The sequence below is a fragment of the Akebia trifoliata genome, chromosome 14 (assembly GCF_017979445.1).
Source record: "Akebia trifoliata isolate Shusen 1 chromosome 14, ASM1797944v1, whole genome shotgun sequence".
NCBI lineage: Eukaryota > Viridiplantae > Streptophyta > Magnoliopsida > Ranunculales > Lardizabalaceae > Akebia > Akebia trifoliata.
The window spans coordinates 35,211,376-35,237,987 of record NC_141388.1 but is presented as its reverse complement, the minus strand read 5'-3'; the positions used below and the strand labels follow the sequence as shown (position 1 = coordinate 35,237,987).

Here is a 26,612-nt window from a genome sequence, read left to right as displayed (position 1 = left end):
CCTGATCCCATGGGGCTCGAGGGTGAACTTGAAGGAGCTAATTGAGAAACATCTCTCCTTGGTGTAGATTCACTCCCAACAATCACTCCAGGAAGGCTCAACATGCAAAAGGTCCAATTTAGAGGATAAATCAGCTAGCTCATGAAACTCCCAATCATTGAAGGCTCTCCTAAAACCCAAATCCCAAGAGTCCTCAATTCTAGCAAGATTCACATAGGCAGATATAGGCAATTCCTTTTTAGAGGAAAGCTCATAGAACAGGGGGAATTGCGATGATAAGGGAGTTTCGTTGTCCCACTTATCTTCCCAGAACCAAATCCTTTCACGATTACCCACTATAAACCTAATTGGCTTCCTAAACTCTTGATCCACCTTGGCAATACCCTTCCCAATGTCACAACCGAAGGAATTCTTCATGTCACCACTCTCTCACCCAAACCTTTTCTCCCCAAATTTTTTCCTTGAGTACACTCCTCCACAGACTCGATTTTTTTCCTTCTCAAAACGTCACAGCCATTTTCCAAGCAGAATCAAATTAGTCAACCTAAAACATTTGATACCCAAACCTCCATTAACAACACTATTTTGTTCACTGCAGATTTGAACTACATTTATTTTATTTTTTGATAAGTGAACTACATTCATGTCAACTCATAAATATTTTATTTCCCAAAAAAATTTTAGTGCTGAAATGCAAAAGAGGATATTTTTTGAATGTGACTTCAATTTCAAGTGTAGAGAACTAACGTAATGATGTATTTTTTGGAAGTGATGGATGAAATGGAATATATTGTTTAAACTTCTGGAATGATTTTTTGAGACATTCAAATCTTGAGTTGTGGTTGAGGGTGGTAGGGACATTAAGCTGATTTTTTTTTTCTTTATATCTTTCGATTTTGGGTGCCTGCCCCCCTCTAGGGTTAGTGTTTGGTTAGAAGAGGAAGGCATACTTACCACCAAAAAAAAAAAGAAGGGAAGGAAATTCTCTAAGAGGTGAAGAATCTATATGGCTTTAACTATGATATCTCTTCATCCAGATGGGTAGTGGTTATGTTGATCTATTTTCCTAGAGCATTTGGGAGGGGAGATATATTTTGGATGGAGTTTTGTTAGCTAATGAATTTTGGCAATTCTTGAATAGGACTTTTAAGCAGAACTTGCAAAATTGATCTGGGGAAAGCCTTAAACTATTTGGAATGCAATGTTTCAGATCATTCCTCAGTTTGGATGGACGTTTGGTTGAAGAGGAAATGGAGGCGTGTGTTTCTCAATTGAACAATTTCATTTAACTTTAAAAACTGTTTTCCTGCCCAATTCTTTTGTAGTTCGAGAGGCCCAAGCATGAAATCCAAAAAGCAGACTTCCTAGAAGCTACGAATTGGAGGTATTGTGGTTAGCTTTAGTGTTTCGGATAAGGCTTTGATGATGATGATGATGATGATGGTGGTGGTGGTGGTTTGGAAAGCTATGGTGTAAAATTATAGTTGGAATTGAGGAAGATAACGATTTCAGAGTGCACTAGAAGTCTGGGTTTTTCTTCAGGAGACTTAATAGTTAAGTATCTCAAGTTTATATCCACAATTTAAAGTGTGGTACTCAATAATTGAAAGATTTGAAATGAAGTAGACCTTGTTGAAGAGGAACTAAATACCATCTTGTTAAAAGTGTTTTCTTGAGATGTCGTGTACTGCATGTTGATGCTGAATTGCTGACTTTTGCAGTTTAGATGCTGTAGAAAAAACTATAATGTTATTTTCATTTGTCCAAAATGTGTTGTGTTTGTAGAGGGATCGATTGTGAATGAGGCTTGCTCAAGGAAGTCATTGGTGAGATATGTTAGCAAGAATTGGAGATGGGTTGTGCCTAACAATGTGCGGGAAGCCTCAAGGAAGTCATCGGTGACATATGTAATAAGTGAGAATTGGAGATGGGTTGTGTGCCTAACAATGGTGTGGGGGTTCGGAGGTTTATGAGAATTGACATGTTAGCAAATGCTTCATTGGACATAATCGCCCTATAAGTTAAAGTCTGCTCTCCATCCATAAGTACAAAATATCTGATCGCTCCCTTATTCGAAAGTTGACAACCACAAGCTTTTTGGGGAGATAAAGGACATTATGGAGTTTATCCTCTTTTGACATTAGTTGGGGTTTTTGGAAGGAGAGTAATTGGGAGTATTCGGAAGGAGGAGCAAACACTCCAGGAAGTAATTATTTCCATCCTTGGTTAGTTATTTTTTCAATGTAAATCATGGTTTCAAAACTTATCTGAGACTGAAACGTATCGCCCGAGTTGTCTTGGTATCGGGCATCGACGAGATGGACGGACAAGTCAATTTTTCGGACGAGATTTAAAACCTTATGGTCATTTTTCTCATTTTTGAACGAGATGTCTCAAACGTATTGGAAAACTTGTCTGAGACAACTCGATATCTGGCATGGACAAGACGAGATGCAAAACTGAGTTTTAAAATCATGGAATGAGATTTCTCAAACAATCTAAGGACTTTAGGTATGATTCTTTGAACCTTAAGGAACATCGATGTTGGTAAATCTTTAAAAACCATCAAAATACTATTAATCAACTAAAGTCTCCTTACAAGTTCGCATAACCAACTATTTATATGAAAATAATACCTAAAAACTTAAGACCATTAAAATAATATAAATATTTTTCTACAATACTTAAAACATCTGTGCAACTTGTGTCACTTCTAATGTGCCAAAACTTTTTAACATATTTTTGTTGTCCAAAACAATTGAAACTGTCCAAAAGTTGTGAGAGTTTTTGTAGATCTCTAAAGCGACTTTTCAATGCATATGAACTATGAAGGCTTCCCAATTAGATAGTTGAATATAATGATTTGTCCATTAGAAATTATTGATATTAAGTATGATGAGATTTGATAATTTGGACCTTTGTTTATTGGCATTTGTTCATTGTGATTGCAAATGATCTTTGATCTTTGTAGCTGTTTCAGGGTCGGTTAATTCGCTGGAAGCTCATTATGGATATGTATTAGGGCTGTCAATCGGTGGGGTTAAAAACCCAACAAGTTATTTCACGATGAATAATGCTGAAGTGACCTCAAGATTGGACCTCACATTGCACACCCTGACGTGAAAGTGTATGGGAACCATAGATGTTTTTCTTCGAGATACGAGTGAAAAAGCATCTATGATTCCTATCCACTTTCAAGTCAAGGTGTCTGATATGAGGTCCAATCTTGAGGTCACTCCAGCACAACTCTTTGACGATATATAATATTTGTGTGTAGAAAAAAAATGTTAATTTATTTTAACGCATTAAGACTATTTTATAATATTTATAAATAGAATATATTTTTCTTTGATGCATAAGTAGTCTCTCCAGTCAGTGGACATTAGAGTCCTTTAAAATTATGGTATTTGTTGACTTTGGAATCTAAATTGTGATGAGTTGTGCTATCAAATAAATGAGGTTGTTTTAATTTTGACCTAAATCAAGTTAATTGTCGTTACATTTGGGGTAAAACGTAAAGAAGAGAAGATTTTTGAGGGGTCAAAAGAAAAGATAACAGTTACAAAGACTCTTGGAAGATTTGAGCATTTTTTCATCACTGAATTCTCATCTCAAATTATTCGATTTTTCAAATGAAAATTATGCATTGGAGCTTAAATTTGGTCTCCTTTTCTAAGAGTTTATTATTAGTAAAGAATATGAGTTTTAATTTTGAAAACAAATCATTAACTCGTTAGTAGTAGAAAAATTATCATTAAATTGATATTTTGTAGATAATATGTTAATTTTTAAAAGTATATATATATATATATATTATAATGATTTGAAATATATATTTTTTCATCCGATTCTTGAGAATCGAAATCAACGAGTACTCGTGATTCTTGGTGGTTCAGGTTCCGAATCCACTTATTTTATAAACGAAACCGAACCAACAAGAATAGGAACTAAAAAATATAGTAGTTATGGTTCTAATTAGGGGTGCAACTTGATTTGTTTCAAATCGAGAATCGAACAAAATCGAAAGCTTTGGATTGGTTTGGTTCGGTTTATAATGAATTTCAGTTCAATTCCAGATTAACAAAATAGAGAACTGATCAATTTTGTTCAATTCTCGATTCATGCCTTGTAAGAACCGAACCAAACCGAGAACCAAATCCTTATATTAATAAAATTATAGATAAATATTATTAATTTATTTAATAAATTATAACCATTTTTTATGGATAAATTGATTATTTTTTTTAAGGATAGATTAATGACATTTTTTTTGGATGGATGGGATTAATGACTTTCTTTTATTGATGAAAAAACTATTGACATTTTTTTTGAATGGATATATTATTGATTTTTTTATTAATGACTAATTATATGATATTTCATATTCGTATCTATTTATTTTTATTAAAAATCTGTTGATTCAATTAGGTTTTGAAGATATTAGCAATCTATAACTCGGTTCGGGTCGGTTTGGTTCTATGGCAATTTGGTTCGATTCTGGTTCTCATTTAATGGAACCGACCTAGGTCAGTTTGGTTCCAATTTGACCTCAAATCGAAGCAAGTTGCACCCTAGTTCTAATTACCTTAGGAGAACCGACTCATTAACACCCTTAATTCCAAAGATGAGCTTAATTGCCAAACCCAAACCTGACACCAAACACTAAGTGGGCCTATCAGATCGGCCCAAAAATTAAATGGTCCTAATTTCACCACCCAGACCCATTCCAGGTGGGCTGGGTTGAATCGGGCAAAAGTCCGGCCATCGACAACCTAAATGTCAATCAAAAGTTTTGAGCCATGACCTTCAATATGCTTTAATTGATCAATTAAGAATTATGGTTTTTAAACTCGCTCGAGACCGAATGTGATTATCCATCCGATTTACTCGTTTTAGATTCAAGATAACTTGCTAGGCAAAAATAAAAATAAAAAAAGGATTCAAGATGACTCATACGATATTTTGAAAATATCAACTGAATTTTGAATATTTATAGTCAATCAAAGACAGAGCTGCCATTGGCACACCAACTTTTACGTATTACACCCCAATTAAAAATAAAGAAAATGAGTGGATGGTTTAAAAGTTGGGGTGCCAATAAAAACTCTTTTTGTGTGTGTGTGTGTGTGTGTTAGATTTCTATTTTTTGGGTTTAGGATTTTATATGAGACTAATCATAATTGTAAACAACTACCGAACTTGTTTGAAATGAGTACTATAATGTTGAGATTATTATTTGAGCCAAACCCTTTTAATGTTTGAAGAGCGTGTTTTAATCTTTAAATAGGGTGTGATAAATAAATTTAAGAAATTGGGTGTAACAATTAAAAGTTGGGGTGCCTATAACAAATCTCATCTGAATTTATTTTTTAGATCTAATCTCTTTATTTTAATATTTTTTTTAAGAATAATGTTGAAGTGACCTTAGGCTGGAATCTCATATTGCACTTCTTGATGTGAAAGTGTATGGGAACCATAGATGCTTTTCATTGAGATACGAGTTAAAAAGCATCTATGATTTTTATCCACTTTCACGTTAAAAAGTGTGATATGAGGTTCCAGCTTGAGTCACTCCAGCACGACTCATTTTTTAGGGACAATGACTATGAGGGACTCTTTATTGAAAATATGTACCGATTAGTCCTCGAGAAAAGAATACAAACTATTTAAGTCTCACTTAATAAAATATTCACCTACTAAGAATCTTTTCAAGATTTTTTAAGAAAAATACTTGAAATACCCTTTTAACAACTTTACAAAGTGATTCAATATAAAAATATATCAAGTCAACTAAAAAACGTGACCAATTTATTTGTTATTAATATTTTTGTAAAAATAAAAAATAAATATTTTTATTTATTAAAATCTATTTATAAATTCAATATAATTTTATTTGACTCATTTAATTAGATTTACTAATTTTTTAGTTGAATAAATTCGATGAACATTCAAGTCGAGTTTGAAATAATGTTCTAATTATATAATTTTTTTTTTATAATAAATCTAATATACATAAATCAAATTAGTTTGATGATGATGATAATCAGACTCATCTCCATCATCATCTATCTATCTGAGTTATAAATCACTAATTTAGGGTAGAGAAAATAATGATTTTTTTATTTTTATTTTCATTTAGATCTTTTTATTTTCATTGTTATATAAGAGATGACCATAGTCAAGAGACATGTCATTAATTTTAAGTCATTGGACCACTTCAAATATTCTCAAATAAATATATTTCTTTAAGCCTCAAAATTCGTTGCAAGGGTAATAATGGTATTTTTGTTTCTAAAATTATTTTTAAACTAATAGTTGATAAAATAAGTACTTTTTGGTACATATTTTTAAAAAATAGGTCTTTAGGTCATTGTCCCCATTTTTTAATCTTACAGTTATTTTTAAAATAATTTAAATCATACTTGTTTTTAGTGAGGACCAACTTTTGCTAAGGCTAGCACGTTTACATAAGAATTGGGGTGGCGTTAGCAAAAGTTAGTGTGGCAATATATATAAATATATATATATATATATATATATATATATATATATATATATATATTTTATTTTTCAAATCGTGTTTTGAGTTTCACTTGTATGAAACTCATGCAGATGAGTCGGACGAGTTAACTTGGTACAGTGATGACGTGGTTGTAATAATTTTGGTCAACATAATTCGATGGACAAACCCCGCGTGAGAACCGCGTAGCGTAGAGAGAATTCAAATCAATTTGTAACCAGGAAAAAGGCCGACAAAATCTCAAAATTAAAACAGTTTCTATAATTTTCTAGTCCGGCAGTCCAAAACTTTTTTCTGCACAACCACATTTCTTTTCACGTGTGAACATGATATGGTCTTTTTCCAAACATTTCTCACATGTAAATAAGTACTAATTAAGGTGCAACTTGGTCCGGTTCAAACCGAAAATCAAAGCGAATCGATAGTTTTAGGGTAATTTGATTTGGTTTGGAATAAGTTACAATTCGATTCCGAGTTACGAAAATGGAGAATCGATCAATTTGATTCAATTCTCGGATCGAACTTGTATACAACCAAACCAAATCAAGAATCGAATCCTTATGCAGTAAATACACACACACACACACACACACACACACACACACATATATATATATATCTATATATATATATATATATATATATATATATATATAGATATTATTGATCTTTAAGAGTTAGGACATAGATTAGTGATCTTTTATGAATAAATTGATGATTTTTTATGGATAGATTTGTGATTTATTGTATGAAATTTAATGTTTGTTTTTTTTTCATTAAAAAATATTACTTACAATTTATAAAATATTAACAATCCATAGAACCAAATTGACTTTAATTCGGTTTGAGTTGGTTTGGTTTCAATGGAATTTGGTTCGATTCTGGTTCTTATTTAGTGGAACCAACCTATGTAAGTTAGATTTCGATTTGACCTCAAACCGTACCAAGTTGCACCCCTACTACTAATGAAGTGAAAAGGCAGACAAGGACCTCTATATAACTCATTACATGTGTTTCACATTATAAGACGGTGTTGCCATTTTTTCTAATCCTCTTCGATTTCACTTTCAATATTTCTAAAACATGTGAGAAGGAGGCGTACATGTGTCCCTTGTGCTAGGTGGCATTACTTTGTGGTTGATGGCACTGTCGTTGACTTCATCCATGGCCCCTCATACTTGTATGTTTGGGGCATGATAATTGTTGAACCAAGGTCAATTCCATTTTAATGCAACTTAGGTCATCTGCTTAGGGTCTCGAGTTAAGAGAAGACTCTGATGTAATCCAAGTAAAATCAACGATTGAAATTCCAAAAAATAAGGTCCTATTTGAATAAAAAAACGAGTCATTTTTGTTTATATTAATATTTTAAATATAAAAAATACCTCAAGCGTGAAATAATTTAATAATAATGGGTTATTTTTTCGTCTCCAGTCTAATGTTACATTGCCATTGTTAGTGTTGTGCCTATCATCATTTGTACAATAACACCTGAATCATCGTAAATGGCTCATACGACTTAATTTTGCATGCCAACTAATAGTACCCCATAGATTGTCTAGATCATCAAAGATTGTCGGCCCGACGACATTCTTTAATGGCATCCCAGCTGGAGACACCATCCATAATAAGAAAACATAGTGAGTTAGCACATGCAAACACCTATTTTTGATTGACATGTGTAAGAAAAAAAAAAAGCTGCCTGTTCAGACTTTTTCTGTACTCCGTCCATCCAGGAAACTTTAGTCCCAGATTTACCTTTTTTACCCGAGTATAGAGAATGACAAATGGGTTGTAAATATAGTAATTAAAAGGAAATGTGAGGGTAATCTTGTAATTTAGAGAATATTTCGACTAGATGAAGAGCGTCAGAGGTGCTGTTAGAGAACACCAACTCATATAAATAAAACCCTAAATTGTCCAAAAGACGAGAGGCGAAATAGGCAATTTGGTCTATAAAATTTCAAATCTCTCTCTTTGATTTGTATTTCAGATCTTTGATTTCTGAAGAAAAATGGCGGATCAGCTCACAGACGATCAGATCTCTGAATTCAAGGAGGCCTTCAGCTTGTTCGACAAGGATGGAGACGGTCAGATTCCTTCGATCATCATTTTCTTACAATTTCTTCCACTCGATTTGCTCTTGTTTTAGATTTCTGTTACTTTTCCTTTTCGATTTAGTCAATCTTTTTATATTGTTAATCGTATCTAAATGTGAACTTCTTCATTTTTGTGTGAAATATTCGATTATTGGAGGATTCGTTTGTTTGGAAGTGATTCAATCATGGATTTTTAATGTTTGATGGCTTATTTGGATGATTTTATTGTTTTTTTGTGCTAGATATTGTGTTTTTTGATAGAGATTTCTGTTTCTCGGTTTTATTTTTCACTGTTTGATCTGATCTTGTTCACGTAGATGCTTTTGTTTCTGTTTAATATGATCGCGCGCATGCTTGATATAATTGTCTCTTTCTCTGATTTGGCTAAAAATAGAAGATTTATACAAATAAAGCTTTTATTCTGGTTTAGTGCTCTATAATCATGGTTTTAAATCTTGATATATTCCGATCGAGAAGAGATAAACCGTTTATCTCGGTTTATAATTATTTATTAATCTATATTTATATTCAAATAATTATGATTCTTGTATTTATTAAGTGGATTAGAAGATGATAAGTTACACTACGATATTTGTTCATATAATAAATATTTAAAATTAATTTTTTTATTTAAAAAAAAAACAAAAACTCGGTTGACTTGTCCGAGTTTTATTGACTTGGCTGATGTTGGACGAGTCAATGTGAAGGACAATTCACATTGAATATCCCACCCCTTGTTTCTTAAGAGAGCTTCTATTACCACACCAACTTTTACTAATAGCACCCTAAGATGTGTGCTAATTCTTTGTTGGTATCATATGAAGTGTGTTATTAGTAAAAGTTCGTGGGGCAATCGAATCCCTCTTTTTAAACCATGCCCATAATTGCAACCATGAATAACAAGTGTTCTAGTGACAATTCACTGAACAGGTTGAAATAAAGAATCGTACCCTTGCCCTAATGTTTTGAGCTCATATGTTGGAAATAGCTACCAAATGACAACTAATGATCTTGAGATTGTACATGGTTTTCCTCATGTTTGGGTCAGTAGCTTCAAATAGACCATAACAATCTAAGTATCCCATTTCTCACAAGGAACAAAATGTCCTTGATTATGGTATTTTTTGCTTGTATCCTAGCGTGATTTTGTTTTATTAAGGTCTTGTTTGTAGCAGATGTTTAAAATTCTATGTGGTGGTGTTTTTTGTTTTTGTAGTATTATTATTATTATTATTTTTTGTGCATTGGAAGCAATTTCAATGTAGTCTTCTTGGTCTGTAAAGATGCGCTTTCCTGATTAAAAAAAAAAATCTTTAATAGGGTTTTAAAAACTCATGCTAACTAGAGAAATCTAGAAAGTTAATTTGGCTTTGCTCGGCTACTTGACGACAGGGTTTCATTTCATATGCCTCATTTCTCTTTTGGGATATTTCCCAATCAAAAGTGTTACAAGTGTTGATAGAACTATTACATAGATAGAAGTTTTATCAACTCTTACAGAACAGTTCATTATGTGATAGCTCTGTCAATACTTGTAACACTAATTATCTAGAACAATATCGATAATTAGTTGGGAAATTTCCCTATTCGGTATTTACTGTTTGTCATACTTGTATTTTAATTGATTATGTGAGATTTATCTACACACTTATTTCAAATTACACCTCTTTTCTTGATCCCATCCTTCTTGTGGTTTATTATATGACAAACACGTCGTGTGCATAGTAACCAAGTTTGTATTCAACAATTATTCGGTGGGGGACAGTCGGTAAAATTCAAATAATCCAGGAAAGATTTGGAAAAATCTCAGGGATTCTACAAATGATGTTTTGGGGTTTCTTCCCCTCAAATCCATCAGCTTCAACCAAATCCTATCTTTTTTTTTGGAGATTTGAAGGTTGAGGGGAACAGGAGGGAGGAGAGGGGATTAATCCGCAAGTTGTCGATTAATTCGCAGATTTGCCAAATTAATAGGTTGACCCCTCATTCGGAGAATTTTTCCGATTTTTCTTTGGGGTGGAAAATTCACCCAATTTTGTTTCCCTCCGTCCATTCAGTTCTGTTCAAACCGTGTAACATTCTCATCATTAAATCTCACTTTGAAATTGAGATTGATGGCTGTGTGGTGGATTTTGGGTCATAGAGACAACCTCAACATTGGATAGATGAAATTTCTGAGAGTCAAATTAACTTTTTAGTGTTGAAGTGTACACAAAAATCTTAACATTTCTTCTAAAATCTGTTATTGGATTTTTTTTTTCTTGATATATATACCCTTTTAGTCAATTATGCCACGGCACATAAAGGTTGAATATCACAAACGTTTTAATCAAATATCGTGAACATTGATGCAGGTTGTATCACAACCAAGGAGTTGGGGACAGTAATGCGATCCCTTGGGCAAAATCCCACAGAGGCAGAGCTCCAAGACATGATCAATGAGGTTGATGCCGATGGCAATGGAACCATTGATTTCCCAGAGTTCCTCAACCTTATGGCCCGAAAGATGAAGGATACCGATTCAGAGGAGGAACTCAAGGAGGCTTTCCGGGTGTTCGACAAGGACCAGAACGGTTTCATCTCTGCTGCGGAGCTCCGCCACGTCATGACCAACCTCGGTGAGAAGCTCACCGACGAGGAGGTTGATGAGATGATCCGTGAGGCTGATGTTGATGGGGATGGTCAGATCAACTATGAGGAGTTTGTCAAAGTTATGATGGCCAAGTGAGGACCACAACCCCATCAGTTCAAAGAAAATGGGGAAAGAAAAAAAAAAAAAAGGGGGAAGAACTGAGCAGATAAGTATTATGAGATTGCTATTTTTCTATATTAATTTATCATTTGGCAGTTCTGAAAGGAAAGGTACCTAGAGACTTTGTCTTTCTCCCCCCTTGTTCATTATTGGTTATGTAATTGTGTTTCACTTATTAGCTTGCTTTGTCCTCTGCAGTAGTTTGGATTCATGACTTTTTGGCATTTAATTTTTTTTTTTTTTTAAACTCTTTAAATTATGATCCTAATGACACTATTCACTGTGTTTTTATTCAAATCCTAAATTTGTTTTCTGGATGGAGGCACTTTATTCTCTTAATTACTATTATAATGAGAGAAGGCGGAGTAGAAGTGTTTCAACATCAAAAAAATTTGGATTCCAAAAATGCTCCCACCTTAACATTTAAACTTTAATATAATCAGGGTTATTTTTGTCAACAATCAAGAAAATTTCATTGTACGTCTACGTTGATTTATTTTTAAAATTACAAAAATATCTTTTTTACTATCTAATATTCAAATACCTTTTTGGCAATGTTTTAAATTAAATATTTTTTTATTTTTTATTTTTGGATAATTGTAAAGACTTCATTAATAGAGAAGAAAGAAACAGAAGAGGAGGCTGAGATAGCACCCATGCAAGGGAAAGAAAAGAAAATAAACAAAAACTAAAACAATAGAATCCCATTTAAACACACAAAGTCTCGGAAGGAGACATCCAACATCCAAAAAATTCCTACTCAATTTGGATCAAATAGAGAATGCCCAAGATCTCCAATATCACGACATGAGACATACTTACCTTGCTCTGAAAGATCCTGTTATTTCTCTATCTTTAAATACTCTAAGCAATGGTAAAAGGAATGATAACCTAAAGATGAATTTTTTTAAAGAGAAAAAATATTGAAGGTCCATCCTTCCAAAAGTGGAAGTGAAAGAATGAGGAAATAACCAATGTAACTGGAAGCGAGACAAGAAAACCATCCAAATGTCTCAGGAGAAAGTACTATGAATTAAAAATATGATTCATAGATTTCCTATCCCTGAACACAAAGAGTAAAAAATTGAAGTAATCCAACTGAGAGAAATTAAATTATTAAAGTGAGAATTCCACCTAAGGAAGTGAGCCACATAAAGAAAGATACCTTAGAAGGGACGAGTCTACACTAAATGAATGAGGTTGATAAGGAAGCTATAAGAGACGGAAATAAACACTTGTAGAAAGAGCGAACATAAAACATCTTGTCCTTAGCCTTGAAAGAAAACATCTTGTCACCATTCCCCTCCGTCTTGATCGTCCTCCCTAAAGTTGTAAGAATTTAAGAGATCTATGGGGGATGAGACCTCCATTATCTCCTAATCATTGAAATTTCTCTTGAATCCTATTCCAAGAAAGAGTGCTTTTGTTTCTAACTACACAATTTTTTTTCAAAGAACAAGCATGCAAAGAAGGATGTTGAGTTGATAGAGCCAAGCTATCACACCACATATCCTCTTAAAATCTAACCTTATCCCCCAGACCCCACACGACCTGCACTTCAAATAACTGTTTTTGCTCGTGAAAATTATTCAAGGAAAAATGATAAACTGACTTCCTGCAACACTGCATTCAGTAGTGTAGAACGGCTCTTATAGTGAGGCTAAGATTCATTGATCAGGCATTTTATGGACTTCATGGCACCATTTCTCCATAACAGTGCACCAGTCACTGTTTTGGATTTTGTAGTCCTCCAAAACAAGAACAGAAGTGCCTCCATAGGACTATAGAAGTACTTTCCTTGGATGCACTTGGCACTATTTCTCCATAAAAATGCACTAGTCACTGTTTCAGATTTTGTAGTACTCAAAAAACAAGAGCAGAAGTGCTTCCATAGAAGTACCACTATGATTGCATTGCGGAAATCGTTATTTGGTAACCATGCCCAAAAAGAGCTTTTTGGGATCTAGAAGTGGGATCAATCATTTGGTAAAATAATAATATGTGCAATAGAGGAAGCAAATGACATCAATGCCTCTTAGAAAGAGATGAAATTTTAGTGAATCTTCCAATTTTTTCGTTCCTCTTCATTCCAACATTATCGATCAATGACATAATTTGATTTGATATCTTGATGAGAAAATCAAGAGTTGAACATAAACTTAATGGATTCGTAATAGAAAAGAAGAGAGACCAAGGGTTCATCATGAGAGAGGGGGAGAGATTTTCAAAAATCTTAAATGAAAAACACAATGGAAAGGCCTATAATTTCATTTTGATCACACCACCATATGTTTTATAGATCAAGAAATTCAACAAAGAATTCTTTTATTCATAATTTCTGATTGAAGGGTTCCAACAAATACAAACAAATAAACCTTATGGGGAGAATCAACCCATGTTTCCAATAATAATAACAATGGACAACATGGTGGATCTAATGTCCAATCTACTTCTAGAAAGTTAAAAAAACAGAAGAAAAAGAAAAGTTGCTCTCACAAACGACCCAAAACTAAAAAAGAAAACAAAAGAGTGAGGAGACATAGAAGTTTACAATTGTTTTTGATGAGAGATACATACATTGAAAAAGGACAATAAATAGGATCGTCATGCTTTGGGCTTTGGGTTATCCTTTCTTTACTTCTTGCATGTCCTCTTCAGTTTTCCAAACCACATCCTTGAGACAAGTTGAAAGCTTTTTATAGAACTGCAAACAAAAGTAATTGCCATTTAGATGGAAAATGCTTCCATTTAGAGAAAAACCGAAATGGTCTCGGCCCAAACATTCAAAGGCAATTGAAACAATAAAGGTTTTCAATGTTTCGTCGTTCTTGACCAAAAATGGAATGTTTTGATGACAAACGGAACAAAACTTTAAACCATGGAAGAAATAATTGGTGTGCATTATTATGTTTTTTTTTTTTTTTTGAAGTCTTTAATAAGAGGACATACAACATGAGCTAAGAGTAGAAGATACCAAGTTTTTTAAACCATCTAAAAGAATAAAAGTAGATGGATAGAGATAGATTTGAGTCATTAATTTTGATGTTGAGGTATATTTTGAACTTCTAGAAATGGAAAAATTACCGAGGATATTTTGGGATAAAGTTTGCTAAATTTTTCAGAGACAATAAGAGTTGGATGGGTTTGACGATGTGTAGCAGTTCGATTTCCCTAAATGTTTTACATTATTTTGAGAAAATAATACAATTTATATACTGAAATTTAAACTTTTCAATGATAAAAATTTCAAAGAAATGATTAGTGAATTTGATAAAAATTTGAAATAATAATTTCAAAGTCCAACAATTAAATATATTGATATTGAGAAAAAGAAATAAGGAATTTAATAAAAGAAAATTAAACGAGGGGCAAAGTAGTAATACAAGAGTGACCATGCACGTGTGCTAGTGGTAATTTTGTCTTTGTATGGACTATAGATTCATAGTGAACTCCTATTGGGGTTTCTATGAGGTAGATTTTCAATTTTACGGAAAGGAAGTGAAATTGAGAGATTGTGACACTGTTTTTCACATAAATAGTGAAAGGAAAATCTAAAATATGGTAAATGGTTTCAAGATTTGGTTGAGAATGCAAAAATTGCATAAATCCATGAAGCTTTCAATCTTTAAGTGCTTTTTTTTTGGGGTAATAGTTAGATGGTTTTGTGAATTTAAATGCTTGTTATTTGAAAGTTTGTGATTGTAGCCCCTACTAATTAACAAGGAAAGAGCAATTATTTCTGAAAGAGAGTTGCTATTGACACCCCAAAGTTTACCTATTACACCCCCAACTTCTTAAATTATTTATCACCCCCTAAGTAAAGATTAAAACATACCATTCAAACACTAAAAAAGCTTGGTTCAAGTTGTTACCTCAGCTTTACAAAGCATTATAACATTCAAACAACTTTAACAGTTGCTTACAATTAGGGGAGAGAGAGACGAGTATTGGCACCAACTTTTACTTATTCACAGCCATTGACATTTTTTTTGATTGGGGTGTAATAAGTAAAAGTTGGGGTGCCAATAGAAGTTCTCTTTAGAAATCATACATGTCAAATTGTTTTGAATATGTTTGTGAGCAATTGATATGGGCCATTCAAACCAGAATTGGTCAGTTCAAACTCGGATCGTCACATGCTCTGAGAAATCTGGTACTTTAAACCATACCAAGAGCTTCATCCCATGAATAAGTTTAGATAGATTCTATTTCCACACCAACTTTTGCTAACAGCACGACAATTCATATGTAAATCACCCAAGAATTAATACACATCTTGGGGTGCTGTCAGTAAAAGTTGGTGGCAATAGAAGCTCTTTAAGTTTATTATAGAGAGCTTCTATTTCAACACCAACTTTTACTGCTGCCACTCCAAATGTGCTAATTCTATGGTGATCTACATAAGTATTGGCGTTAGCAAAAGTTGGTGTGGCAGTAGAATCTCTCTTATTATATTGTCCTTATATTATTATATGTGTGATCCAAAATCAAGAAGAGAGAAAAAAAAAATACCTTGTGAAACTCCAAAGTATCTCCTTTTGCTTTCCGTACCTCGACCATATGAAGAGAAGGAGCAACTTGAAATACCTGATTACATGAACGAATTATAAGAGAAGCAAGAGAAATATAACAGACCGGAGTATTAGTTTAATGTTATTTAAGTTTCAAGTAAAAAACCTCGGTGGCGATATTAAGATTTCCCTTTCTTCCCGCTTTCATATTTTCTAGCCTCATCTGAGAGAAAATGGGACACGGTTAAATCACGGCACAAAATTTCATATTTTCCAAATTCGACGACACCGTATATGTTTGTATTTCCTCACCTTGTAGTTTTTCTTGTGTACGTCAAAGCCAAGAGGTTTTGCAGCTTCTTCGATTTTATTGACGATCTCATTGGCTGGACATTTTGACGTAAATCTTGTTTCCCTCTTAAACTCCTGTGACATGGAATAAACAAAAGAAACGAAAGAGAATTAGAGTTAGAAACACATTGAAGTGATAGAAACACAAAATCTAAATCATTAAGCACAGTAAAATCTCGGGAACAAGTTCAGTATCATGTAGAATACTGCATTATACTCAGCGTAGATAGCACATATGTGGAGTACATGGTTTCAAATCTCAGTTTGACAAGTCAACTCGTACAGGACGAGATAAATCATTTAACTTGGTTTACAATTATTTATTCATATATTACAATTTTTTATTATAAAATAGGGTATATTAGGAGGTTTTATTATAAAATCATAATTTATTTAAATAATAAATGTTTAAATTCTACTTTTTTTAAATTTATTTTCATTAAAATATACAAAATCCCAGTTGACTTGGAAGAGATATTCAAAATATTGTACAAGTCAACTCGTTTATCTCGCGAGATTCTGCAGATGTGAGACGCTATGCCTATCTGTCTCGTTCATGGACGATACCGAGATGACTCAGGGGACTCATCTCAGTCTCGGACGAGAATTAAAACCATCGTAGGGTATTGACCAGCTCACTCATGGGTCTGCCTTATTATTTATGATGCAATCTGTAAAAATAAAATCTTATTATTTATAACATTTATTTTTAATATGTTCCAGGCCATTACAATGCAAATCAGCGATTCTGGTGTACTAGAGATAAGTTTCACTAGTTGTAGCCAATCCCCTTTCACACCACCCCCCCACCCAAAAAAAAAACTTGCATGTTTCGTCTCTAAATAATATGGTCAAATGAAGAAAGAGCTTTGAAATATTCAAACCTGCTCTACGTCAAATAAATTTCCAAGGTTGAGACCTTTTGACATAGAAATCAATTCGAATGCGTTCATAGCTGCCGGCTGTCCCTCTTTCTTCTCGGTCACATGATATTCCTGGTACAACGCCAACAACATACAATTCATGAGAAATTTTTTCCAAAGCACCCATCTTAGGGAACACCTTCGACATCAAAAATAGAATTTATGAGTTGAAAGCATGTCTTTGACTCACTTCTGAGTCCTTAAAAACGGCTTCCACGTCATCCAAGTTCGTGTCGTCTTTCTCCTCAAACACAGGTGGCTTAAAACCTTTCTTGAACCATTCATCCTCTAAAATTTCGGGGATAGTAATGCGCTGCCATAGGACACAAGAAAATCAGATTAACACTTTAGAAAGGTAACCAATTAGAGAGTAATACTAATTTCTTGCATATTTTGGGTATCCCCAAGGAAATCTAACAATAAAGTTTTCTAATCGTGACCCCAAATAAACAAAAGGAGAGGCATCTTGATGAAATGTGGAAGTTACACGTGAATGTTACCAATGATATTACTTGTGAAGAGGTCCACAAAAAGCATTTCTCAACACTAAATTGCAAATCTATATAATAAAACACGATGGTGGACCCTACCTAGCTACAGTGTTGTGGGGAATAAAAATTGAGATGAAGGAGTAGGGTCCACAAGACAACACTTTATTGCCTTCCCCTCCCATTTCAATAATACTCCTCCAACTTTACTATCTTTCCTTTATTACCCCTTTTAGCCCAAAGAGGACCCCTATGCCGTAGGCACGGGCAAACTCTAGTTAAATTCTAAAACCGAAACATCTGACATGATTTTTGTGTGGGTTTGTATGGAAACCAAAGGATCTAGGCTTATTCAGTTGTGTTATGGAAGCTCGTGCAATCTTTTGAGTTTTTTCCTAATAGATCAAATTTAGAGGTTGTTTGGGATAACCATCGTCTCCAATGGATAAGAAGTTGTAAAACTAGTCCTCATCCTTGGACAAGTGCCCTTGTTCCCAACCATTAGTAGATTCAACAATTGTTTTACTGACTCATGCAAGTCAAGTAAGAAATTGAATATAGTCTATCTATGTTAGAACTAAAATTAAATCATGTTTTGATACCTTGGAACTCAACACTCAGATTCAACTTGAGCTTGCCTAACCAACAACTCATGATTCAAGTATTGATCCATAAACTGAACCAAGTAATATAGTAAATTCAAAAATATAGTCAATCCTGTTGTGGTTTGTGGAGCCTGATGGTACTGGTCAATAAGGAAGTACGGCTAATCAAGCCAAGTTTTCCTAAGGGTATTTCTGTAATTTCACAGTTTTTTATGTAAAACTTTAATTCAATAGGGATATATATAATGGTATTCTATGGGTGAAACATTGTAAGTTTCTATTTGGCCTTTGAGCATAGTGGAATCGGTGCAGCTCCGTGGTTCTTCCATCTTTTAGGGTTTTCCACGTAAATCCTGTGTTGTGGTTGATTTTCTTTGTTGTTGTTTTTTCGTTCATTCTTTTCAATTATTGTGCATCCTGGGTTGAAGGTTGGACTTTTCCCAACAAATCAAGATATTTAGTCTTACAATTTGCAAAAAAATGGGAAGAGAGCTAAAAAGCACTAAGATACAAGAAAAGGCACTGAGGGCACCCCTCATTTGCACCTTACGGTTTGTACATATAAACATCAAAGTTCGAACCCCAAATTTACTAAATAACTTCGCATATTGGAAAAGCAGAATTACTTACAGTCATAGGGTTGGGATCCAAAATTCGGGTTAACAGTTTCATTGCACCAAAAGAGAGCCAAGGTGGGCACGTAAACTCAGCAACCGAGATCTGCAAGCATGAAGGATCATTCAATAACTAGAAGTTGAAGCAGAATAAGCGAAGGGTACTCTAAAATTCATAAAATGCTCACTTTTTTATACAGGTTCATAAGATTAGAATCATCAAAAGGCAAGTAACCTGCGAGCAATACAAACAGGATAACCCCACATGACCACAAGTCCGCAGTCGCCCCATCGTAGCCTCTATCATTGAGGACCTAAAGAAAATAGAAAATTATTAAAGGAGCTTTAGAGAAAAAAGATTACAACGGGATTCAAGATGATGCAAATACGTATAATTTAATGACCACAACACCTCGGGAGCAACATAGTTCGGAGTTCCACAAGTAGTGTGAAGCAGGCCATCATCCTGCCAGAAACCCCTTCATAGTTAGAATTGAGTATGAAAAAGTAAAATAATAATTTGTTGAAAAAGGGTACTTCGAAAGAAAATCGATCAATAACTCTAATGTTTTTTTTTTTTTTTTATATTTAAAGGTAAAAGCAAATTTCATTAATGTGGTCGAGATGACCAACAAGAAAGCAAGAACCCAAGACCTGCTAGGACAATCTACAAACCCAGTCCCATCTTCCCATGAAATCCTCAAAGAAGACTCCTTTGAACTCTTCAAAAACTTTACACCAATAAAATAGAAAACTTTTGATTGACACTATAATATCCTCGACAAAAGCTTCCTTTAAAAATCAAACGATTTCTTTCCTTCCAAACGCCCAAGAAAATCACAAAAGGAGTAATGGACCACAGAATCCGCTTTGCCACTGAAAAGGAGTAGCCCAAACTCAGCCATGACTCAAAGGGCTTTAACCGACGGGAAAGCAGCCCACAACACGAAAAAAGAACCTAGAATTAATATTACTCTAAGTTACAACATCAGCTTACTCTTAACAATGGGGGTCATTAGGTGGAAAATAAAATAAAATATACTAAATTCTTTATAAGAAAAGTATTTGTGTTCTGTTCTCTAATTTTGTAATAAGTATGGCTTGGGTGGAACATCCAGTCCAATAGAACTGTTGCCGTTAAATAACCAGTAAGGGTAATTAAGAATAAAAATATAATGCTAATGAATAATAACAATTTGTTTAGCTTTTCATTTTCATATTTAAGATACTTTTATCTCATGTAATCAACAATAATTCAATAGGAAATATATATACACACGAGCAGAAAGGACTTCAAATCATACTATATTACGTATTTAAAATTACCCGGACTTGTTGGGATAGTGCACTTAATCCAAAATCAGAAACTTTGAGATTTCCATTAGCGTCCAATAGTAAATTTTCTGGCTGAAAATAGGCAAACAAGTGAACGGATGAAGCTTTTTTCTTTGCCAAAACAACTGGAATATTAAACAAATTCTCCATTAAACTAAAGGAATTACCTTCAAGTCTCTGTGGTAAACACCTCTGCTATGGCAATAATCAACAGCATTAATAAGTTGCTGGAAATACTTCCGTACTTCGTCCTCCTTCATCCGGCCATGGTTAACCTTCACAACCCAAAAACATCCATATATTGGTTTATATAGTACATGCAGTGTAAGATCACATTACTCTATAAAAACTATCCAAAATTTCCACAAATCGTAGTTCCAAGACTACCAGACCATGTTGACATACAGCTCAAGTGTCAGGGAAAAGGAATCTAAAAGGCTGGAACCAGCACACTATCGATATCCTAAGTCAAAAAGGTTGGTCTTAGTTTTAGAGAGATTGAACTTATGAGCTTACATTGTAAATTCTTGGAAGTAATTTCCATGACATGAATCTTGACCCCGAAAAAGTTATATTGCTTTAACACAAACATGTACATTAATAGGATGAAAAGAAAATTTGCACTTACAATTTTGTCGAAGAGCTCGCCTCCAGTAACAAACTCAAGAACAATGAAAATTTTTGTCTTGCTCCCCATTACCTGAACACAGAAAACATCTTTCAAAGACAAGGCAAAAGAACCAACACAACAGGTAAAAGCTCAAAAAGGGGAGACAGAAGAAACAAGAGAAAACTACCTCATACAAGCGAACAACATTTGGATGCTTTATCAACTTCATTGTCGCTACTTCTCGTTTTATCTGCACAAACATATCAAAATCATCTCAGAAATGTGTATCATCATGAAAGGGTTTCCTTTGACGGTAGTCAAACATAAATTACATACAAAGCATCAAATCCATATACGGAAGTCAACCAAAATATGTGATATATAGTTCAAGAATTAAGATTTAATTCAAAACTTGAGATATCCACTGCACTTAAGTTCATAAAATAATTCAAACAAAGTGATCATTAGATCGGTGAAGTTCATTAATATCCCAAAGTGTGTAATCTTAATATCTGGGGTCAATTGTCAGCTACCCATGAAATAAATATCTCAAAATATAGAGATCAAAAAGTATTTTAATGATAAAACCTATATACAGACACAAAGTTCACCTCTCTAAAATTTTTAAACAGATTTTTAAGTGATGGAGCCTCACAAATAAAAATGGCCAAAGAAGGAGCATAATCCAAAACAAATTTTCAATCCTAAGCTGGTCGAGGGACTTCCCTTAACCTCAATGTCGTTTGGCGTCCAAGGTTTTAGTTAGAAAAATAAAAGTGCCATCAGTATGATTTCTAGCTTTTTTTATTCCTATCCCAAATTCAGAATCATGGGTCAGATGGCCGTGCGGACCATTTATGTTTGCATGCAATGTCAAATACTTTCCAAATAAATAAATAAATTGAACTAAAAAGAAAAGGTCAAGTCACATGAAATGAAAGCTCTAAAATATCAAGTTGAAGACTAAAAAGAAGTGGACTGCGGTAGAGGATATGAACACACTTGCAATAATAAAAGAGATTGCTCTAAGACATGATTGAATGGAGGAATGACATTTATTTAGCCGACCCCAAAATTTTAATTTAGAAGTTTTCAGCAATATTAAATAAAAACAATTTATAAATAGGACTTAATTTCCACAAAACAACCTATTACATTCAAAATTTAAAAGAAATAACAGACATGGAAGCAAAGAGACATAATGATTCAAAAAGACCTGTTCAGCCATTTTGTGCTTGAGAACCTTCTCTTTGTCAAGAATCTTAAGGGCCACGGGTTCTCCCGTCTCAGAATTTTTTGCAAACTTCACCTTTGCAAATGTCCCTTCCCCAATAGTCCTCCCCACCTCATATTTACCGACTAAACGCTTTACTTTAGCTGCATTCATTCTTTTGTTGTCGGAATTCTACAAACTTTTTGGAATTAATTGGCCGTTCCACACGTTTCTATAAACTTTTCCCTGAAAATGATAAAAAAATTGATAACCCAAGAACTAAAATTAAGGATAAACAATTTATACCAAAAGGCAAACATGTGTAAACCTAGCCAGCATCAGATTTCACAAATGTACAACTAATAGCATTTGAATTATCTGATTGATGGTTCTTGCCAAACCACTTTCATGGTCTCAAACCAAATTCTCATGAAATAAAACCCACTCATATAATGGTTTTATCAGAAAGCAAGTACCTATACATCTAAACAATGATCAAATTCCATCACAATTAAGAGTCTGTGTGTGTGTGTGAGAGAGAGAGAGAGAGAGATCAGTCTAAACATGAAAACCAGCCACAATTATAGAACTATGGTAAAACAATTTTGATAAAGTACATTAATAAAAAATGAAAGATAGTAAGAGCTTGTAAAAATCTAACGGGCCCATTATTAAACTCTCAGTCCTGAAAATTTCAGAATGGTTTAAAGAAATTCAAATTCTAAGACATAACTCAAACAAAAAACTTTTGTTCAAATAGTGCACCCTGCTCAAATTTGATATTTATCATTAAAATGAAACCCCAGGTTGTATATCGGACTGTTCAATCTTAAAATATATTCGATTCTTACTGCAATTAAGTTATCAATCAAACAACTTTGGCCACATTCAAAACTTAAATCGAGAAACGAAACAAACCAAATCGCAACAAATGTAAAAAATTTAACCACTTGCTTTGATTCCAACCAAGGTTTAAAATCTTGTCTTGAGGCCATGTTTCAGTCGGGAGAAAAAGATTCCGAAACATTCAATGTTTTGGGGTCAATGTTTCGTTGAGAGGGAGAGACCAACCATCAACCACAGAACCCAGAATTAAAAAGCTCCATCCTAAGAATTGAATATCTATTTTATTAACCAAACCCCCACCAACTTGCCAATTTTTTTTCATAATTAAACCTAACAAGAAACCTACAAAATTATGCATCAAAAGTACTTTCTATTATTTATTTAGAACTTACAAAGTATGAAAAAAATGAAAGTAGTGACACAAACAGAGGATGGCCTACTATGAAATACAAAGTAAAGAAAATTCTAGCCCAATAACTCAAATTCAAACACAACAATACATCAAATAAAACAAATATCTAAAAATTCAAATTGCAACTAAAGGAAGAAAATATATATATAGACAAACCAGCTTCTAACTACAGATTTCAGGCAAGGAAAAAGAAAATAGTAATAGCCCATATGTTACAAAATAAAAATTCAAAAGCAACCAAAACCCACCTCAAAAATGGATCTCAGCCAAACCCACCTCAAGATACCCTGTAATTAAACCCAAAAAACAACAAATATTAAACTCAATAGGGGGAAAAGATAAGATTAAAAAAAGGGTGGAGAGAGAGAGAGAGAGAGAGGATCACAATAATTTCAGACTAACCGAAGATCCAAGCTCAAAATCAATCAAAACCCAGCTCCAAAATGAATTCCCCAACAAAACCCAGATTAAAAACCCAATATTTCAAGCCCAAGAACTTAGAAAAAAAAAATCCAATTAGAAAGAAACAGAGTAAAAGCAGAGTTTCAACCCCACTATTCCAGACTTAAAGCAAGGCTTCAGCTAAAAACTATCCAAAACCCAGCACCAGAATCACTCCCCCAACAAAACTAAGATCAACAATCAAGAATCTTAAGCCTAAGAAAAAACCCCCACAAAATAATAAGAAACCAATTTAGGGGGAAAAAAAACAGAGAGAATCCCTCTGACTCAGATTAACTAAAAAAAATTCAAACCCAAAACTAAACCAAACCCTCTTTTTATAGTATAGAAATCTCTCTCCACAAAAACCCAGATTAAAACAATCTCACCTTTAAATATTTAAACTCCAAAGAATCCAGAAAACAATTGAAAACAACACTCTGTATATAAAAGATTGCATGTGAGGGGGAGAGATAGGTGATAAGAAGGCAGAGCTGGCAATTCTACCACGGCTCTTGAGAGCTATTTGGGACAAGAAGGTGAGATTAGATCTTTAATTCTGCAAAAAGACAAGAATCTTTACTACAGAAGAAAGAGAAAGAAATTTTGTTAGAGAATTTGGTCCATGTGTTAGTTACTCTCCACAGTCCACAAGCCACATTCCTCACTCTCACTCTCACACTGGTTTTTGAAAACTCGTTCGAGACCGAGATGATTCGGGATGAGTCATTTCAACTTTCAAAGGTGTGAATCGTCCATCTCATTAATTCGTCCAACTTTTTTTATTTTATTTTAAGAAGGATTACTATTTGCACACACCTAAAATGCACAATGTACCTATTTAATGTCAAAAGTTCAAAAATTTTATAAAAAAAAAGAAAATTACAGTATTACCTTTACAAATATACTCTTTATATCCACCATAACTTATCCAAAAAAAAAGCCCAACCGCAAGAACACATCGATCAAACTCTCTCCCTCTTTCTTCATATTCATTTTTTTAGAGTTTTGTGAGAAATTGAATCAGTAGATAAATTTTTAGGTTTTTTTTTCAAGTTAATTTTGTTTTTTAAATTCTTTTTTGTTTTTTTTTTACATTTAATCACCAATGATGCTGAAAAAAATCAATGTTAAAACTCCTCAAATGATAATTCTAAATGGAATGATTCAAAGATTTTTAACAGATTTTGTTTAGTAAGTGCACTACCCTGAGGTCTATGATGAAGCCTTGTAATCTCCCATCCTCCTATCCCTAGGTGTGCTTGCAATAATACTGCTCTGATGCCTAAGTCAAAATTTAGTACAAGAAATAGTATATCATATTTTCAAAGAAAAATTACATACATTTTAGTACGTTGCACCTATGTATTTATAGGGACTTCTTCCCTTAGATCTTCCTAGATTTTCTCCTTGATTTCGTTTCAACGGTTCTATTCTTTTAAGGACTTCCCTTGATATTTGTGAATGTGATTAAACTCCCTATATTTAAGGGATTTGAATTTTTGAGCTTTCATCATAGGCCCTCGAAACTCGGTTGATGCAACGACCAACCTTTTTTCCTTCTCTACTGATTCAGACGCTTGGCTAGGTTGTCTCGTGATTGCCACGTGTCACTTTTCTGAAAAATATCCTTCACAGTAGATACCTACCGAACAAGACTTCCTCATGTAAATCTTTATTAATACCAAATTTGTATGTATAGGGTTCATGGGTACTTATCGAACATTGCAAAAATAATTTGGTACTAACATACTGAAACAAAAGTTTTACATACAAATTTTCTTATATGAATGACTTTAACTAACTTGATTTTAGAGGTTTTAGGGTAAACAAACATATATAAGACCAAAGCTAAAAATCTTTTTGAAACCTTTCTAGATGCAAAGTATAAGTGGGTTTTATACCCTCTTGATGGGTAAAGAATAAGGTAGACTTACTTGAATTGAAGTGGTTAAAATGAGATATGTCAATTTTTAAGTGAGTACAACAAGTAAGTGGGTACATTGAGCATTTTAGTTGTGTGCAAATAGTGACATTTCAAATACTAATCAAATTAATGAAATTTTGATTAATTCATCCTCACAAAAATCAGCCCAATCCATAACTTTTAACCCACATAGGCCAAATTTTGGCTCCCTAACATTGGTTGTCGAATAGAAACACACACAATCTTATTCTCATATATAGGGGGTGTTCGGCTCACAATCTTATTCTCATAAAAGTCTCACAACACGTCTATCCTACGTAGCTTAAAATTTTTGGATTGGACTAATTATTTGTGAGGATGATTTCTATGGTTAGGAGATCATCATCACCAAAAATTAGTAAAATCTTAAATTTTTAAGTCCATCAAAAGTGGTTTAGAATTGTAAACCGTCGATTTTTTTACCAAAAATTTGTAAATCACTTTTGATGGACTTAGAAGTTTCAGATTTGACTGTTTTTTTATGAGGATAGTCTTCTCACCATAGAGATCATCCTGACAAAGAATCAGCTCAATCCAAAATTTCTAAACCACATAGAACAAAAAGTTTTGGCAACATTTTATCCTAAGATTATCAACCAAACGCCCCCTATATATAAGACCAATTGCGACGAATGAATTTTGTCTTATATGGATTAGAAGTTTTGGAATGGGATGATTTTTGGTCAGGATGATCTCTCATTATAAAGATCATCCTCACAAAAAACTTCTAATCAAATGAAAAGTGGTTAACAAAAAAATTGATGGTCCACGATTCTTCAACTTGAAATTGGGATTATAAGTTTTCTAGTGGAGTATTTTTTGTGAGGGTGATATTATCAGCCCATTCTGAAATTTCTAATCCCATCAAAAGTGGTTTACAAAAAACCGTTGTCACACTTAATCTCTTGAACCATCCCAAATATATA

The 26,612-nt window shown here is 33.5% G+C and overlaps 2 protein-coding genes across 2 annotated transcripts; one reads left to right on the top strand and one right to left on the bottom strand.

Annotated features, from left to right (window-relative positions):
- The first annotated feature begins 8,410 nt into the window (after positions 1 to 8,410).
- On the top strand, positions 8,411 to 11,582 carry LOC147386974 (calmodulin-7). Its single transcript, XM_086423086.1, has 2 exons — positions 8,411 to 8,610; positions 10,974 to 11,582. Exons 1-2 carry the CDS (start codon positions 8,535 to 8,537, stop codon positions 11,345 to 11,347), a joined length of 450 nt encoding a protein of 149 aa, XP_086279212.1. The 5' UTR covers positions 8,411 to 8,534; the 3' UTR covers positions 11,348 to 11,582.
- Positions 11,583 to 13,679: 2,097 nt separating this feature from the next.
- On the bottom strand, positions 13,680 to 24,085 carry LOC147386973 (CBL-interacting serine/threonine-protein kinase 3-like). The gene is made up of 16 exons (XM_086423085.1): positions 23,682 to 24,085; positions 23,528 to 23,566; positions 22,025 to 22,267; positions 20,996 to 21,058; positions 20,827 to 20,898; positions 20,366 to 20,473; positions 20,190 to 20,270; positions 19,276 to 19,329; positions 19,052 to 19,177; positions 18,880 to 18,969; positions 17,347 to 17,469; positions 17,118 to 17,228; positions 16,195 to 16,308; positions 16,049 to 16,105; positions 15,884 to 15,958; positions 13,680 to 14,075 (listed from the first exon to the last, which is right to left on the bottom strand). Exons 3-16 carry the CDS (start codon positions 22,193 to 22,195, stop codon positions 13,995 to 13,997), a joined length of 1,326 nt encoding a protein of 441 aa, XP_086279211.1. The 5' UTR covers positions 22,196 to 22,267; positions 23,528 to 23,566; positions 23,682 to 24,085; the 3' UTR covers positions 13,680 to 13,994.
- Between the last annotated feature and the right edge of the window lie 2,527 nt (positions 24,086 to 26,612).

Excerpts from the sequence above, each read along its gene's own strand:
- LOC147386974 (XM_086423086.1), top strand. The coding sequence starts at position 8,535 with ATGGCGGATCAGCTCACAGACGATCAGATCTCTGAATTCAAGGAGGCC. Across the intron at positions 8,611-10,973 it reads GTTCGACAAGGATGGAGACG|GTTGTATCACAACCAAGGAG; the intron begins GTCAGATTCCTT and ends ACATTGATGCAG.
- LOC147386973 (XM_086423085.1), bottom strand. The coding sequence starts at position 22,195 with ATGAATGCAGCTAAAGTAAAGCGTTTAGTCGGTAAATATGAGGTGGGG. Across the intron at positions 20,474-20,826 it reads GCGAGCTCTTCGACAAAATT|GTTAACCATGGCCGGATGAA; the intron begins GTAAGTGCAAAT and ends TGGGTTGTGAAG. Across the intron at positions 16,309-17,117 it reads ATTTATTTGACGTAGAGCAG|GAGTTTAAGAGGGAAACAAG; the intron begins GTTTGAATATTT and ends TCCATGTCACAG.